At 41.5% G+C, this 17,923-nt stretch overlaps 1 protein-coding gene across 1 annotated transcript in view; it reads right to left on the bottom strand.

The window, feature by feature from the left end:
• slc43a1b (solute carrier family 43 member 1b) overlaps positions 1-17,923 on the bottom strand; it is a 56,323-nt gene that overhangs the window by 13,714 nt on the left and 24,686 nt on the right. The window contains exons 6-11 of the mRNA XM_028812243.2: positions 7,847-7,939; positions 4,401-4,534; positions 3,828-4,000; positions 3,274-3,420; positions 1,297-1,332; positions 26-170 (exon numbers count right to left, since the gene is read on the bottom strand). Coding sequence (XP_028668076.1) covers positions 26-170; positions 1,297-1,332; positions 3,274-3,420; positions 3,828-4,000; positions 4,401-4,534; positions 7,847-7,939 — 728 coding nt within the window. The remainder of the gene's footprint in view (positions 1-25; positions 171-1,296; positions 1,333-3,273; positions 3,421-3,827; positions 4,001-4,400; positions 4,535-7,846; positions 7,940-17,923) is intronic.

The following is a 17,923-nucleotide window of genomic DNA, read 5'->3' as shown; positions in this document are numbered from 1 at the left end:
AGGAGACTGATGACTCCCCACTTACTCCTCTTTGACTTCCACCTGATCGCCTCCGGCAGGTAAATTTTCCACACATTCCTTCATCTTCCAGTCCATGATGTAGCCAATCAGAGGGCAGGTGACCAAGCAGAGGAGCTGTAGGGTTCCAAAGGTGGAAGAGTAGAATGACACTAAAGGCAAAACCAACAGACAGAAGAAAATAATTAACATTCTAAACCCACTTGCTGATCCAGTTTGATCCAGTTTAGGGTTGAGGTGGGACTAGTCTAATCTGAGTCTAATCCGGGCAGCACTGGGCAAAAAGACGTCACAGAGCCCCCCATTATATTCACACAGGGACAGTTAGGAACTGACAGTTAGCTTAACTGGGACATCGTTGGGGATGTTGGGAGAAAGACTGGATTATCAACTGGAAAAACTCACACAGATAAGGGGAGTCTGTGCACCATACAGACCACTATATGCAGGTTTTGAACCAGGACACTGGATCGATGAAATGACAGCTGTGAGGAGGAGTGTCACGGGTTTAGCAAGTGAAATTTTTTAAGCTTATTCTTAGTTATTTAAAGAGGTGCTTACATTAGGCAGGAATCCTTTAAGATTACAAGATCAGGAAATGAAATCTGTCCTGCTGATTACTTTAATGCAGATTGTGAGTGTCAAGCTGGATGGGCCGGCATCCCGACTAGGATGGGAGCTGGCTGCTTGCTGGGAAGGGATGGACTGGTCTCGACCAGGATGAGTGGGGGTCTGAAGATTAGAGGGTGTCCCTGTTCCTATATACACATAGTGACAGCATCCCACTGGTGGAACACCCATATGGATACCCACATGGCAGGCTGGGAAGTACAGTCCCATGGGACAATCCTGTGAAGGTTCTTTGAGACCACCAGGGGGAGCTGCATGATAATCGTTATACCTTCCTTGAAGGGCTTCCACCTGACCCAGAAGTGCTTCCAGTGTGTATTGCTGTGGCATAAAAGAAGCCGGGTTTCCTGCATGAGTAGTCAGAGTCGGGAGGAGGTGGATGAGGATACCAGGGAGGTGTGGAAAGGAGAAGGAAAAACTTTGTTGTGCAGCCGGAAAAGGAGGAAACTGGAACCCTGTGGAGTTAGTCTGTGGAATAAACACTCTGGACCGTGTTGGGGGGTTTGGGGTGCTGCTACACCCTCTGGTGTTCAGAAGATGTAACAGGAGCTGCAATGGAAGGAACACTGCCGACTCATTCCACCGTGTTCCTAAATACAAGACAACACATTTGATTGGAGGTCATTATTAAATCCTCTTAAAACTCACCTGTCTCTTTGACGTCAATCCTTACATTCTCAGGACCTTTAAAGGAAAGAACATGTCAATCAGCATTCAAAGCGTAAGGAATAATACAAAATATTCGAATAATAGTAAATATTCGTTTCTACGATTCTCGATGTGTCTATGAAGGGGATCGGATGTGACTTCATGAATTTGTAAAAAAAAACACACTTAAACATTTCAGCTCCCCAGAGCTCTTTAGAAAGGAGTTGTGACAATGAAATTCTTTTGACACACAATCCAAAATTGTCCATGCTGCCATCCTATTTATTCCAATTTATTTTGGGACATCACTTCGCAGCAGACTGGAGCATGTTGCCGACAACAATATGGCCACCTGACCAGTATATGGCTGCTGTGATAAACAAAATGGCGGTCAAAATATAAGCAAACAACGCTAACAGCAGCAAGAATACTCAAAATAAAGGAATAAAAATGAAAGCTACAGTACTGTGCCCCAAACCCCACAATCATTACAACTACATGGCAATAAGATGCCTGACAGGTGAGGAGCATTTCAAACAATGCTGCAGCCCATTTCTTGATTATGCATTTAGAATTCAAAGCAGATTCCATGAATTGATTTATCAACAACTCAACCCCATTACTAATATATAAAAGTATATATACACTACCAGTCAAACGTTTGGGGTCAACCAGAAGTACTCAAAGTGCTATCTATCTATCTATCTATCTATCTATCTATCTATCTATCTATCTATCTATCTATCTATCTATCTATCTATCTATCTATCTATCTATCTATCTATCTATCTATCTATCTATCTATCTATCTATCATATAGCGCCTTTCATATCTATCTATCTATCTATCTATCTATCTATCTATCTATCTATCTATCTATCTATCTATCTATCTATCTATCTATCTATCTATCTATCATATAGTGCCTTTCATATCTATCTATCTATCTATCATATAGCGCCTTTCATATCTATCTATCTATCTATCTATCTATCTATCTATCTATCTATCTATCTATCTATCTATCTATCTATCTATCTATCTATCTATCATATAGCACCTTTCATATCTATCTATCATATAGTGCCTGACTTTCAATTCAAATCTATAGACTTTAATATGAGGATAAGAAGGCCTGGCTCACAGTCTCCATTCCAGTTCATCCCAAAGGTGTTCATTGGAGTTGAGGTCAGGGCTCTGTGCAGGCCAGTCAAGTTCTTTCACACCGAACTCATCCAGCCACATCTTTACAGACCTTGCTTTGTGCACTGGGGCACAGTCATGCTGGAACAGAAAAGGGCCTTCCCCAGACTGTTTCCACAAAGTTAGAAGCATAGCATTGTCCAAAATGTCTTGGTATGCCATAGCATTAAGATTGCCCTTCACTGGCAGTAAATGGCCTGGCCCAAACACTGAAAAACAGCCCCACACCATTAAACCTGTTCCACCAAACTTCACAGCTGGCACAATGTAGTCAGGCAGGTAACGCTCTCCTGCCATACCAGATTAGTCCATCTAACTACCAAACAGAGAAGTGTGACTTGTCACTCCATAGAAATGAAATGTTATAGAATAGTTGGGGTAATTTGGTTCCTAGGGTGCAAAGCCTACTGACGCTCACATCCGAATATTTTTTCCTTACAAGGGTTTTTTTTTGGGGAGTTTCTTCTTGTCTCCTTAGGGAGTCAAGGCACAGGGAGCTGTCAACAAGCAAGGCCTGTTAAAGCCCATTGCGATACTCCTTGTGTGATTTTGGGCAACACAAAAAATTGCTGTTGTTGTAATAATACTTTGGCTATATTTTTAAATCACGTTCATGGTATCTTGATAAAAAAAAGGTATCTATTAAAAACATGAAAATTCCTGGGAGACCCCAAACTTTTGACTGGTAGTGTATATAATCGTTTCACGTATGCATATTGCTCCTTTATCTGATCTCCTTTATCTCTCTAATGATTTTAGTGTGTTTCAACTCACTGTGTTCATTCCAATCAGTGACCTGGAACTCCAACATCTTATTCATGGCCCCCATGTAGAATATGATCCTAAGTTGAGTCATTCCCATGGTGATAAGACTCCAAAGAAAGATGGGTGAGCAGACACTCTTACGGAAGGGCACAGAACCTAGAAATGAGAAAAAGAGATTAGAGCCTTGGGACCCCTGCAGATTTTGTTTGTTTCTGTTTTTTTTGTACTGCCAGCCCTCAGACCACACTTTATTCTTTGTAATTTAGTATTGCCTGATGTTATTTTTATTTTTTATAAACTTTTCTTTCTTCATCTTGTAAAGCTCATTGAGCTACACCATTTGTATGAAAATGTGCTCTACAAATAAATGTTGTTGCTGTTGTTGTTATTATTAATTGATTAATGAAGAAGCTGTCACATGTGAATTTCTGCACATGCTGTGCCAAAAACATAAAAAATAGAATAGCTTTGGCAAAAGAAAAAAGAAACTAAGCAAGAACAATAAATAGAATTTGTGAATGACAAACTACAAGACAGGGACAGGGGAGGGATGGCATTCTCACTCTCTGCTGGTGCCGATGTGGCTTTGCTAATGTTCTCCCGAGAAGAGAGAAATTCCTGATTTTCACCGGGAGCTTTTTGACTCAGCCGCTGTCCCACTGTAGTCACGTGGGTGTAGAAACGGTCTCCGGTCACTTTGTGGTCTAGTGCCAGGCCGCTGAGTTTAACTTTCTTCCTGGAAGCATAAAGACAAAAAAGAGAAACGTGTTGTGAGTTCAGCATCCTCTAGAAAAGTAAGCACTGATTTTGGTTTTAATATTTACAAGTTTGGATCATCTAGCTTTACATTTTGCACACAGGTGGGTGAAGGATCTTGTTCTTATATGGCCGAAGAAGAATTCAGGACTTTGTGACTAATTAATACTTGTGAACCATGGTGCCAGAGGGTGGTAAAGTGTTGCATGGCTCCATAAATCAACCTAAACATGAACTTTCAGCCTTGCAGGTAAGCCACCAGCTGATATGTTGTGGGCATCAAAGCTCTTCCTCTTAACGTTAGACAAGTTACTGCAAAGCTACACTTGCCCAAAAATCCCCATTTAGTAATAGTCCTCTCAGAGCCCACCATCACTCACGTGTAGTTGACTTCTTCTGGAGCAGGAAAGGCCTCCACGGGCCAATTTAAGAAGCAGTTGAGGAAGACCAGGCATGCCAGTGCTGACCAGACAAACATGATGACGATGAAGGACACGCCTGCATCATATATTAGCTGAGAAGATGGAAAATAAAACAATTTATTCCTCTAAAGAAACAAACTTAAAACACATATCCTCTACTGCTGTACTCCTGTATTATAGAGAACTGTACACTGCACACAATGGCCAGAATTGCTCATCTAACTGTACTCTTTAAAAGCAGAAGCACTGTACTATGGAATTGCATTTGTGCCAATATGAAATAAACGAAATGACAATTATAAAATAAATAAAAATACAGTGATATAGAGATACAGTATACTGTATGCACTGATCAGCCGCAGCATTCAAACTACTGACAGGTGAAGTAAATAACATGGATTATCTCGTAACACTGGCACACCTGTCAAAGAGTGGGATGTATTAGGCAGCAAGTGAACAAACAGTGATGTGATGGAAGCTGGAAAAATGGTAGCCTGCGTAAGGATCTGAGTGACTTTTGAGAAGGGCCAACTTGTGATGGCCAGAAGACTGGGTAACCGTAACTCCAATATGGCATGTCTTGTGAGGTGTTCCTGGAATGCAATGGTTATTACCTACCAAAAGTGGTCCGAGGAAGGACAACTGGTGAACGGGCAACAGGGTCATGGGCGCCCAAGGCTCATTGGCGTGCATGGGGAGCAAAGTCTAGCCCATTCTGTAGCACAGATTGCTGAAAAACGTAGTAGTGGACATCACAGTGCATCTCAGTTTACTGCGTATGAAGCTGTGTAGCTGCACACTGGTCAGCGTGCCCATGCTGACCCCTGTCCACTACTGAAGGTGCCTACAAAGCGTACATAAATGTTATAACTGGACCACGGAGCAATGGAAGAAGGTGACCTGGTTTGCTGAATCTCATTTTCTTTTAGATTGTGTGGAGGGCCAGGTGTGTGTGTATTATTTACAGTGCCAGAGATGGCAGCAGGATGCACAATAGGAAGAAGTCAAGCCAGAGGAGTTAGTGTAATGCTCTTGGCAATGTTCAGCTGAGAAGCCTTGGGTCCTAGCATTCATGTGGATGTTACTTTGACACATACCACCTCCCTTAAGATTGTTGAAGACCACACACACCCCCTGCCAAACTGCAAAAAATTGTTCCGGAATGGTTTCTGGAACATGACAGATAGTTCAAGGTGTTGACATGATCTCCAAATTTCCCAGATCTCAATCCGAATGAGCGTCTGTGGGATGTGCTGGAAAAACAAGTCTGATTCATGGTGGGCCCACCTCACAACTTACAGGACTGAAGGGATCTGCCGCTATAGTCCTGGTATCAGATTCCATAGGACACCTTCAGAGGTCTTGTGGAGTCCAGGCCTTGACGGCTCACAGCAGGAGGGGGACCTGCACAGTATTAGGCAGGTGGTATTAATGTTGTAGCTGATCATTGTATATACTCTTCAGCTTATTGTACCACCAGCTTCCCCCTACTCTGTTTGTAATTAGACTCATACATTTACTACACTGACTGAAAGCACATAACATGCAAGATGCAAGGTATTTGCTCACATCATGAATCGTCAGGCTTCTTTATAGCACCCTAACCCTAACCTGTTAGTCTAGGTTTAAAAACTGTAGTGAAGCTGTTGTGGCTTTTTTTATATTATATAATACAGAAGTTAAAAACAAAAGGCTGTATTTTTAATCAAAAGTCTAGAAGAAAGACTCGAAAAACAAACTTTCTATTCCAGACTTCGAGACCCCCACACCCCACCCTTTCTCAGTGGGCCCTGGGTAATCCTTATACCACCCCATCAAAACTATGATACCCATGCTCTGACTCCAGTAACAAAATAATTGCTTCCAACTCCAAATCTGACTCCACAACCTTGGATTAAACCATCACAACAGATTGTGCAAATATAGTCGACCCTTGATATACTTCCGGCCTGACATGCGAACAACTTGGTTTACGACCAAAATTTTTGTTTTGAATTACGACCAACATCTTGCGTTACAACCTGAATGCGGTCACGGGTATCCGCTTGTGCGATTGTAAACAAACAGCCGAAAGCGTTTGTAAGCGTCAGTTGGAGCCCAGATACATGTGTTTGTGGACGTAATTTCGGTCAGTGCAGTGATTTATATAATTTATTTCGATAATTGCTAAGGAAGGAAGAGAAGGTAACGAAGGTAAAAAAAGCGATCACAATCAAAACGAAGAAGGAAATTGTGTGGAAATATGAGAGTGGCGTTCGTGTGACCGATCTCGCTAATATGTTCAACATGTCGAAATCCACCATCTTAACAATTTTACAAAGAAAAGATTTGTATAAGGAAACTCCTTCCAAACAATAACCACCTTCCATTTCATTCTCCTCCTCCTCTCTTCCTGCAACCCAAAGATGTCAACTTAAATGGTGAGTACAGTATGAAATTGTTGTTTCTGGTAAGCTAGGTACTTTTTATAACTTTTTGGTTAGTATATTAGAAAAATTATTGGTGTTTTTGGCAAATTATGCACATTATACAACCCTTTTTAATTAAAAAAAGTTAAATAAGTGTTGCTGTGGGAGGTTCGGAACACATTAAGGACATTTCCATTATTTCTCATGGGAAAAATAGTCTTGACTTACAACCAACTTGAGTTACAACCAGCCCTCGCGAACGACTTGAGTTTGTAAATCAAGGGTCCACGGTATTTACAAAGCTATTCAGAAAATTCATATTATTAAATAAAAAAAAGTTTTAAAAAATATTCCATTTTGAAATAATAATAAATTTAAGGTAGGTACATTATAAAATCAAAACAAAATAATGACATTTTATTACATATTTATTGCAGGAAGTGACTTTTATGTAAATTTGTGTTTTATTCACAATTTACTGTGGCATGCAAAAGTATTCAACCCCTTGGAAGTCATCAGACGTTTCTGCATGACAAACAGTTTGTACATTCAGTGTTCTGAATGTGAACTCTTATGCTGTACCATGCATTCCCAAAGTCCAAATAAACAATTTTCTGTCGATATTTGACTGAAGAAGAAAATTACGATGACTTTCAAGGGGACTAAATACTTTTGCACGCCACTGTATCACTGTTCTTTTTCATGTCATTATTTCATAATTGAAATTTCATTTTTTCAGCCTGGCACAAAGGGTATTCCATACTGTATACATCCATTTCTCTCCAAGCTCATGCAATCATTACCATGAAAGAATATAAATTCAATATAAAACTATATAATCACTACAGAACATTAATTATTAACATGAAAATGGGTCAGCATTTCCTTATGATAGTCTCTTTTCCTGGAGCTTGAACCCAAGGCCCTTAAGAGCCTTTGAGTTGTGCTTCACCTCCCATGGGTCTCAATACCCCTTAAGAGCCGAGACCAACACACCTTGATCCCAGGGAAGGTGACTGCTGAAGATGCGTAGGAGCCGATCATGAGTGACATCAAGGTGGAACTCAGGTTACCAAACATGTTGGGTAGCTGCAGGAAAATAAGAGCAATAGAAGAATGAGAAGAGTTCAGAACAAGTTTAAAAATAAAAATAACCCAATGATGCTTTTCTAAAATGCAGCTCTGACGGTGGAATATTTGTACACGCCTATAAATGTAATTATATACCAACTTCAAAAATCTGTTTATACAGTGACAGAACACTCCACCCAAAAACAGAGAAGTAGAGTCTTGACACCAGACGTATGCACTGCAACAGCATAAATTAAGAGTCTCAGATCTGCTCAGTCCAATTCAGTGTCCAGACCTCTGACCCCTTACCCTGTGTTCTTACTGAATGCCTCAAGTGACAGTGACTTGTGGCCTGTGATATGAGGAGCCTCTCACTGACATATGGAGGAATCAGCACTTCATCAGCTGTTGCTCCCCCTGCTCTGGCGATCAGTGACACGTGTCGTAACAACAGGACCATTTACTGTGATATGTGACTGCTTCCTTTTCAGTGTATTTGATCCCGTATGGGAAGGCCATGAAGTGTTATGATTTATAGAGTGTTCTGATAGGGCTATTTGTGAAAGTGCTTATAAAATAAAGACGGACTGTTTGAGTCAAAAATCAAACGACATAGGTTTGTTACTATTTGATCATGCTATAGAATTACATACTATATGTAATCCATATTACTAACCGAGAATAAACCGGATATGTATGCAGGGACACGGCGATGGGACCATGAGACGTACTGCGCAGGCGCACGTCTCATAAACCGCAAACGAAGTCGTATCCACCGTGAACGAAGGAGCTCAACTAACGTGAATGAGAAATGAAGCAACAACGCGCCCATAGCTACCACTAACGACACAACCACACAAAAAAGAGGATTCTGCGCTGCACCCCAGAGTCAAACGTGAGAGGCTACGGAGGTCCCACAGGTCCACAAAGATAGTACGAAAGGCGCAGGCGTCACCGCCTTATTGTGAGTGGCACTACTGCGGAGTGAAGTTAGGAATAATGTGCTGCTTGGGATTGTACAAACCGCTGAACGCTTTACATCAAATTCAAACACAATACAGCTCAATGATACAAACACAAGCCCACCTGGATAAGATCAAAGAATGCAGGCGCCTACAACGCGCGTCTGAAACTGCGGAAGCAAAGCAGGCACGGGTTCAAAACGAAAGACCACAATTGACGGAGATAAATAATCTTTTTCAAATCTATTTCGGGTTACCCAAGACCAGGGGTTGGCAAGCGAAGTGAGCAGGGGGCAGAGCCCCCTAGTATGATATAAAAAACAAATATTATTTTATACCATGCATTTCAGTGCATAACATCATCCGAAGATGCTTTACTGTTACAGATCTACCAAATCATTGAGTGACTCAGCAGTTGAAATCAAACTGGCATCCAAATGTCTTTTGGGGTCAGTGTCTTAGCCACTGAGCTTGAAAACCCCCTTTCCATCTGTCAATCACTTCCACAACAGGGTAATTTGGTCATTTAAGTGGGTAGATAATTTCACTGTGAAGTCATTTTACACAAAGAATGGTTTCATGGAAAGACATGAGAGAACACAACAGCCTTAGCACAAAATGTCAAAAAAATGATCAACGTTGGAATCAATCCGTCAGCGGTATAGAGGGGTACTGTGTTAAAACCAACGTGCGTTACATAGTCAGATTATTTTTTAATGTAATGAGTAACTCAGCGTAACACTTACTTTGTTAAAGTAAAAATACCTGCATTACTTAAAATAAAAACAAATTTGTTACTGTGTTACTATGGACGTTTATGCCCAACGCTCCATGTCCCAATACAAGAACCCAAGGCTGATGTCAAAAAAACAGAGGAGAAGGTCAAAAATCCAGAAATAACAATAAGCACAAGTAAAATTCACAACAGACACTGGCCAACTCCCTAGCACATTGTACCGCTAGGAACTGTGGGAAACCCTTGCCTTTAAAGGGCAGTGATAGGGAACCACCGACAAAACACAAGGCACATAAGAAAGGCTTGGAAAGTCACAAACAATGAATAATGTTGTTAATTAACAAATGTATCATTAACATAAATAAAATAATCAGAAATGAACATAAAAGAGATAGCATGAAACATTGAACTCCAGCCACACGTCCTAGGTGAAACATAACACCAGCTATTACCCGCAGACTTTGGCCTAAAGTGGCCTAAAATGGCTCTAAAAGTTCAGAAAGCACCAAAAGGCCTTATGAGAGAGAGAGAAATGGGTGAAACCCCTGGCTTGAAGAGACAAGTCCCAAATGCAATCTTACTTAATGAAGAAATATATTTAAAGTTGAAAAAGAAGATCAATGAGTTTCAAAAGCCAAAAAATGAGTAAGCATTAAAGGGCAACCCAAAGCTAACAAATCCAAGTCTGTTATCCAAGAGTTGAAAATCAAGAACAAAGCAAAAAAAAAAAATCCCCAAATCCAGAAATACAAAGAAAACAATACTTTGCAATAATACGCTCCACACAATTCTCACTGATCCACTGCTGGGGTCCAATGTCTGACCTCAATATAAAGGCAAGGGGAAGACCCAGGAGCAGTGATATCACCCACAGAAAAAAGGACAAATAAATAATAAACAAATCTAAACAGAATTTACAAAAAATGAAAACAATACTTCAAAATGAAGAGAAACAATAATAAAACCTAAAATACAAATAAGGCAGAAGAAGAAGAAGAAGACACTGCATGTACATAGCGCTTTTCAAGACACTCATATTTATTTATATAGAGAAGGAGGAGCCACTTCAACCACCACCCATGTGCAGCACCCACCTGGATGATGCGACGGCAGCCATTTTGTGCCAGTACACTCATCACACATTAGTTATTACTAACTATTACTAACATCCTACTCTTCATGAAAGATGCCTGGTGGTCTTTAATGACCACAGAGAGTCCGGACATTGTTTGTCTTATGATTCATCTGAAGGACAGCACAATGTCCCTGTCACTGCACTGGGGCATTGAGATCCACAGGGTAAGTGCCCCCTGCTGGCCTTGCCAACAACGCTTTCAGCAGCAACCCAAGCTTTTCCAAGATGGTCTCCCATCCAAGTAATGGCCGGGCCTGAACAGGCTATGCCTCAGGAGGGTGACCTCTTCTGAAGTACATGTGGTGCGGCTGCTGGCTGAAACATAAAACAAGAGACTACTCCATAAACTAATTAGACAGCCAATCAATCAATCAATCAATCAGTAATTTATTTTTGATTTAGTATAGTCACACATTGTTATGTAATAGTGTGTATTTATGTGTTTTATTCTTTTATTTTTGAATTATCTGTATTTTCTGTGAAGATTATTATTGTGTACTGTTCATTTGAATGTTCAAGTCGTCCTTGTGCTTTGTGGGTGAAGCCCTAGGAGGCGGGTACACCTTGATATGAACATTCAGTTTGTGAAGGGGTTTGTGACAATGGCTATTTTCATCAGATTTTCTGTTTTTTCATGCTGCTGTTGTCCCTGGTTTTCTGGATTGGACTGTGGATTTGGACTTGTTTGATTAGGATTGCCTTTTATACAATGTCTTATAGTCCATTTTGCTTGTATTTTATTTTTTTTTCTAATAAATTCTTCATTTATGAAGATTTTTCATTTTCCCTTTGCACACAAGCCAAAGGTTTATGGTCATCCCACCTCTTTTGGAGCTTTTGCTATATTTTCAGGACATTTAGCCTGCAGTTAGAAGTTTTAAGGTCAGAGAAATTTGGGGTGAATGTCCTTGGGCAGGCTGATCAGGTTGGCCCTAACTTTATGGTTCTTTTAGGAGGCCTCACACATATTTTGCCATGTTTGAGACTTCCTAATCCAAAACAATTAAAATGAGGAATTTCAGGTAGACCATAACTGGCCACTGCTGTTCGTCCATATTTTTAATGATACACTTAAGCTCTCCTTGGCTTTGAGAAGATAACAGAGGGCTCATAAAATGGGTGGATGGTGAATTTGTGGCATACAACATAAAAATAAATTTAATTCAATTGAATCTTTTGCATGGCGGCACAGTGGTTAGTGCTAGTAGCTTCAGAGACTCAGGTTTGAATACTGTCCCAGACCACTGCCTGTGTGATGTTTCCACCTTCTCTTTTTGGTTTTCTGTCGAGGTTCTTCTTTCCATTTAATGTTAATTGGTAATTCTGAAATGACCCTTTGGGTCAATGTGCCGTATGAGGGGTTGGTGTCCCTTCTGGGGTTGGTTGCTGTCCCTGTAAATTTGTACTGAAGTAACTGACTGGACATTACTAACTAGAAATACTGACCTTGTAGTGTTATGATTTTAATTACAGATTTAAAGTACTTCACTGGCTTTTTAAATATATTTTATTTACTACGCTGAATGCACTACACGTCAGTAAAATACTGTATATAGCCCTACATGGCATTCAAAATGGACCAGAAGCTTTATTTAGCATTCAGACTTCCTTCCTATAAAGTAAATGTTGATTTTTATTGTTATTCATGCAGCCCAGCCAGCTCAGCTGCCTCATCACAAGCCTTCCATGCCACATTGTGTGATATTATCATATTATATCTGCTGTGTTCATCTGGAGAGCTATGTGTCACGAGACTGAAGGTCAGGCTGAGTGTTTCTGCATCATATGGCAGGTGTTTTGCGTGAGACGCACACCTGACATGTGCCCCCCTGACGGCCACACTGGTATGTGTTTGGCACGAAGCCCAGTGTTTATGTGTCCTGAGTTTTCCAGCATGTCACCTTCTCCTGTGATTATGCAGTGTTGACCACAGGGGGCACTGTGACCCCGAGATAAGGGCAGCTAAGCCTGATGAAATATTACATCAGTCAGTCAATGAAGAGCAGCCTGACGTGGACCACAAAACTACAAGTAGGCTTGGGTGTTTTTGAACATTTTCAGTTCAGATTTCAATGATCTACTTAGCTTGTTCAGTTCTTGGTTTCTCTTACTTTTTGGAAGAATGGCAAATGTAACCAGTATCAATAACTGATACAGTTCATTCTAATTATTTGTAGTTGTCACATTACTGGAAAACTCTGCTGAAATGGAAACTGCACATACTGAAGCACTGAACTTATGGGAATAATGGGGTTAGATTCCTGGCAGGATGCCTGCTCGGGGTGGTGAATGGTGGGGGGAGATGGGCTGAGGAGGATATGCTGACTTGGAGCTCTCACCTCTAGAGGCTCGGTAATGATCACTCTGCAGATTCATGTACGGAAACATTGTTACGACTGATAGATAGATAGATAGATAGATAGATAGATAGATAGATAGATAGATAGATAGATAGATAGATAGATAGATAGATAGATAGATAGATAGATAGATAGAGTGCATCCGGAAAGTATTCACAGCGCATCACTTTTTCCACATTTTGTTATGTTACAGCCTTATTCCAAAATGGATTAAATTCATTTTTTTCCTCAGAATTCTACACACAACACCCCATAATGACAACGTGAAAAAAGTTTACTTGAGATTTTTGCAAATTAATTAAAAATAAAAAAATTGAGAAAGCGCATGCACATAAGTATTTAATTTAAATTTAATTATTTGCATTTATATGGCGCTTTTCTCACTACTCAAAGCACTCAGCAATTGCAGGTTAAGGGCCTTGCTGAAGGGCCCAACAGAGCAGAGTCCCTTTTTTGGCATTGACGGGATTCGAACTGGCAACCTTCCGATTGCCAGTGCAGATCCCTAGCCTCAGAGCCTTTGCCATAAAGCTCAAAATTGAGCTCAGGTGCATCCTGTTTCCCCTGATTATCCTTGAGATGTTTCTGCAGCTTCATTGGAGTCCACCTGTGGTAAATTCAGTTGATTGGACATGATTTGGAAAGGCACACACCTGTCTATAGAAGGTCCCACAGTTGACAGTTCATGTCAGAGCACAAACCAAGCATGAAGTCAAAGGAATTGTCTGTAGACCTCCGAGACAGGATTGTCTCGAGGCACAAATCTGGGGAAGGTTACAGAAAAATTTCTGCTGCTTTGAAGGTCCCAATGAGCACAGTGGCCTCCATCATCCGTAAGTAAAAGAAGTTCAAAACCACCAGGACTCTTCCTAGAGCTGGCTGGCCATCTAAACTGAGCAATCGGGGGAGAAGGGCCTTAGTCAGAGAGGTGACCAAGAACCCGATGGTCACTCTGTCAGAGCTTAGAGGTCCTCTGTGGAGAGAGGAGAACCTTCCAGAAGGACAACATCTCTGCAGCAATCCACCAATCAGGCCTGTATGGTAGAGTGACCAGACGGAAGCCACTCCTTAGTAAAAGGCACATGGCAGCCCGCCTGGAGTTTGTCAAAAGGCACCTGAAGGACATGAGAAAGAAAATTCTCTGGTCTGATGAGACAAAGATTGAACTCTTTGGTGTGAATGCCAGGCATCACGTTTGGAGGAAACCAGGCACCGCTCATCACCAGGCCAATACCATCCCTACAGTGAAGCATGGTGGTGGCAGCATCATGCTGTGGGGATGTTTTTCAGCGGCAGGGACTGGGAAACTATTCAGGATAAAGGGAAAGATGACTGCTGCAATGTACAGAGACATCCTGGATGAAAACCTGCTCCAGAGCGCTCTTGACCTCAGACTGGGGCGACGGTTCATCTTTCAGCAGGACAACGACCCTAAGCACACAGCCAAGATATCAAAGAAGTGGCTTCAGGACAACTCTGTGAATGTCCTTGAGTGGCCCAGCCAGAGCCCAGACTTAAATCCGATTGAACATCTCTGGAGAGATCTTAAAATGGCTGTGCACCGACGCTTCCCATCCAACCTGATGGAGCTTGAGAGGTGCTGCAAAGAGGAATGGGCAAAACTGGCCAAGGATAGGTGTGCCAAGCTTGTGGCATCATATTCAAAAAGACTTGAGGCTGTAATTGCTGCCAAAGGTGCATCGACAAAGTATTGAGCAAAGGCTGTGAATACTTATGTACATGGGATTTCTCAGTTTTTTTATTTTAATAAATTTGCAAAAATCTCAAGTAAAATTTTTCACGTTGTCATTATGGGGTGTTGTGTGTAGAATTCTGAGGAAAAAAATGAATTTAATCCAATTTGGAATAAGGCTGTAACATAACAAAATGTGGAGAAAGTGATGCGCTGTGAATACTTTCCGGATGCACTGTAGATAGATGGTGTGGTGTGTGTTCAACCCACTAATGGCATCACAGGCCTGTTATTGCTGAATCTCTGCACATGAGGCCACTTGGAAATTTTTTTTGGGGGGTGTTGAGAAATGTGAGTGAATCTTTCTAACTGAATCCGTAGACAGTGAGGATTTACTGTAAATGGAATTTCACCCACTAATTTTACTAAAATGCAATTGTGGGGTTGGTTGGAGGCAGAGGTCAAGGTACCTGGTAGCATTAGGCACAAGGCAGAAACCAAAGACTAGCAGATCGCAGTGCACACTCATACAAACATAAAGAAAGTTTTGACAACAAGAGAACATTCAGCCCATGCTACTGTAGCTCATCAATCTCAGCCGAGGTCAGAAGGTTCTTAACGTCAGACTGTTTGCTACACTGATTTATATATTACATTCAATTAGATATTACTAATTACTCCCATGGGGAAATTCAAATGCATACAAACAGCAGAAACATAAAAAACAAGAATACAGGCTCACAGGACAGATAATACGTCTCATCAATTAATCGATTAATAAATACATTGGATGGAAGCCCTGACTTGCCTGATAGCAGAGGGCAGAAACGACCCCCAGAGGCACTTCTTAGCACACTGCTGTGGAATGAGCCCATAGCTACCTATGATCCAAAAGAGAATCTCCTGGAGGGGACGGAGGGGATTTTTCATGATGGAATCCAATTTTGCCACCATTCACTTTTCCACAGCAGCGTCCAGTACTAGCTGGTGGGGGCACTTGTGTTTGCTGTAAGTACAGATTTATTTGTAGCACGCTGGAGCTCTGTAACAGGTGTCCTGTGACCCTGACTGAGAATGACTTCACAGTTTCAGCAAATGGACAGATGGCTTACTTGCTTTTAGAGGCTGATGAGTGTGCACCCGGGTATCCAAATATGGCCCACAGTGATTTGATGGGGGGAGGGGTGTCACAACTGCTTGATACGACACAGGTCAGTCACAGGCCAGTGATGGAAATGTCGCTTAAGGAAAGGTCGGCCAAATGCATTGCCACAAAAAAAGGTGTTATGACTGGAAGTCCCAGAACATCTAAGTCCCAAAAGCACATCCAAAAATGGCCAGAAGAGGAGGAAACCCCATCAAAAACCCTGGCTATATGCAAAAAGGGCCATGTACAATCTCTATGAAATAAAAGATTCTATTTTTCACAAAAATGCTCATTGATCACAATGATGATCCATAGAGCATACAGACAATCGGATTTGCCCAAAGCAATAAAACAATCGAAAGCAAACCAAAGTTCCAATACAGAAAACCAAAAACCGAGCATGAAGTCAAAATTCAAAAATCCCAATAAATGTAGAAGATCACAGTAACTCAGCACTCCCTAGCACTTTCAAATGAGCTGACAGACCCTATGAAAGACCCTTCAGATATCGAGAGTGGAGGGCAGTTTCTGGCTATGATTGGCAGGTGGCCCTGCCTCTTGGGGAACCTCCCACAAAATACATAAAATAACACGGGCAAAGACAATACAGCGAATCATTAACAAAAGTAGCAGACCTCACCAACTCCAAATTGAACAAAAAAGATATCGAACAAGACTTGGAACCACAGTCGGTGGGAGGAACATGGCTGACAAATAACAGGAGGAGATCCCTGGCACTACAATAACCTCATCAATGAGAATAGTCATTTAAAAGGGCAGACATATGAGAAAAAGATAGTGCCACCATCTTCCACCAGAGGGCAGTGCCACACTTCAGCCTAATTATTTAGCTCTCTAGTAGGTAAATGAAAGGCTTTTGTAAAATACTAATGCAAGCCGTACAAAAGCCAAATCAATTGTCTACTCAACTGGGCCTTCATTTCCTTTATTGGTATCTATGGCTCATGAAGGGTTCAAAATGGAATAGGTGGGGAGACGGCTGAAGCCAGTAGGACCACATCTTCTGCAAAAAATAGAGACACAATCCTCATGTCTCTGAACTGGACAACTTATGCTCCTTGCTGGTGCCTAGAGATTCTGTCCATAAAAATTATGAACAGATATGGTGAGAAAGAGCAGCCCCGAAAGGGTCCCACTCCCTCCAGGAATGAGTCTACCATGGAGCAATAGCCACCGAACAGCATAGGGTCATATGGAACACACAAACCCCTCTACCATGAAAATGTTAAAAAGGAGACAGAAGTAGCAAAACATGCTGACTTTTTTCTACAGAACATGAATGGCAAGATTGGACCCTCAATGAGGGCCGCACTGAGGTAACACGTATTCTGCTTTTTAAGTGGGTTTACCTTTAATTTATGCCAAAACTTTCATGGCAACCTGTTTCTGTGCATCCTTAATTTGGGATGGAAAATATGAGTGATGTCCGGAGAGATGACAGACAGACAGACATTCATATATTTATTTATATAGATAGTGCCGTTCACATATAAATCTAGTACATGACTATGATCTCCTGCGGTGGGTTGGCACCCTGCCCAGCACTGGTTCCTGCCTTGTGTCCTGTGTTGGCTGGGATTGGCTCCAGCACACCCCCGTGACCCTGTGTTCGGTTTCAGCGGGTTGGAAAATGGATGGATGGATGGATGGACTATGATCTCACCCTGTTCATTAACCCCAAAAACAAACTGAAGTCATTTTATTATATTAATAAGTACAATATACTTCAAACTAAGAACCCTGTACAGGCCTCGTGTCCCATTATGTTTCATTCCTAATTGTGACACAGTGGAAGCAGGACAAGCCTTCCTGGAAGATGGGAGCACCTGAAGAAACAGCCTGAGGGAAAACCATCACATTTGCATTTCTGTCACCGTTGTGGCGGAGTCACTCTGACATGTTGAAGTGCAGGTCCCACACCCTCAGCACCTCCCTTCCCTTGGGAATC

Source organism: Erpetoichthys calabaricus, chromosome 10 (genome assembly GCF_900747795.2).
Source record: "Erpetoichthys calabaricus chromosome 10, fErpCal1.3, whole genome shotgun sequence".
Lineage (NCBI taxonomy): Eukaryota > Metazoa > Chordata > Cladistia > Polypteriformes > Polypteridae > Erpetoichthys > Erpetoichthys calabaricus.
Note: the sequence above shows the minus strand (reverse complement) of the source record. Positions and strands in the feature narration are given on the sequence as shown.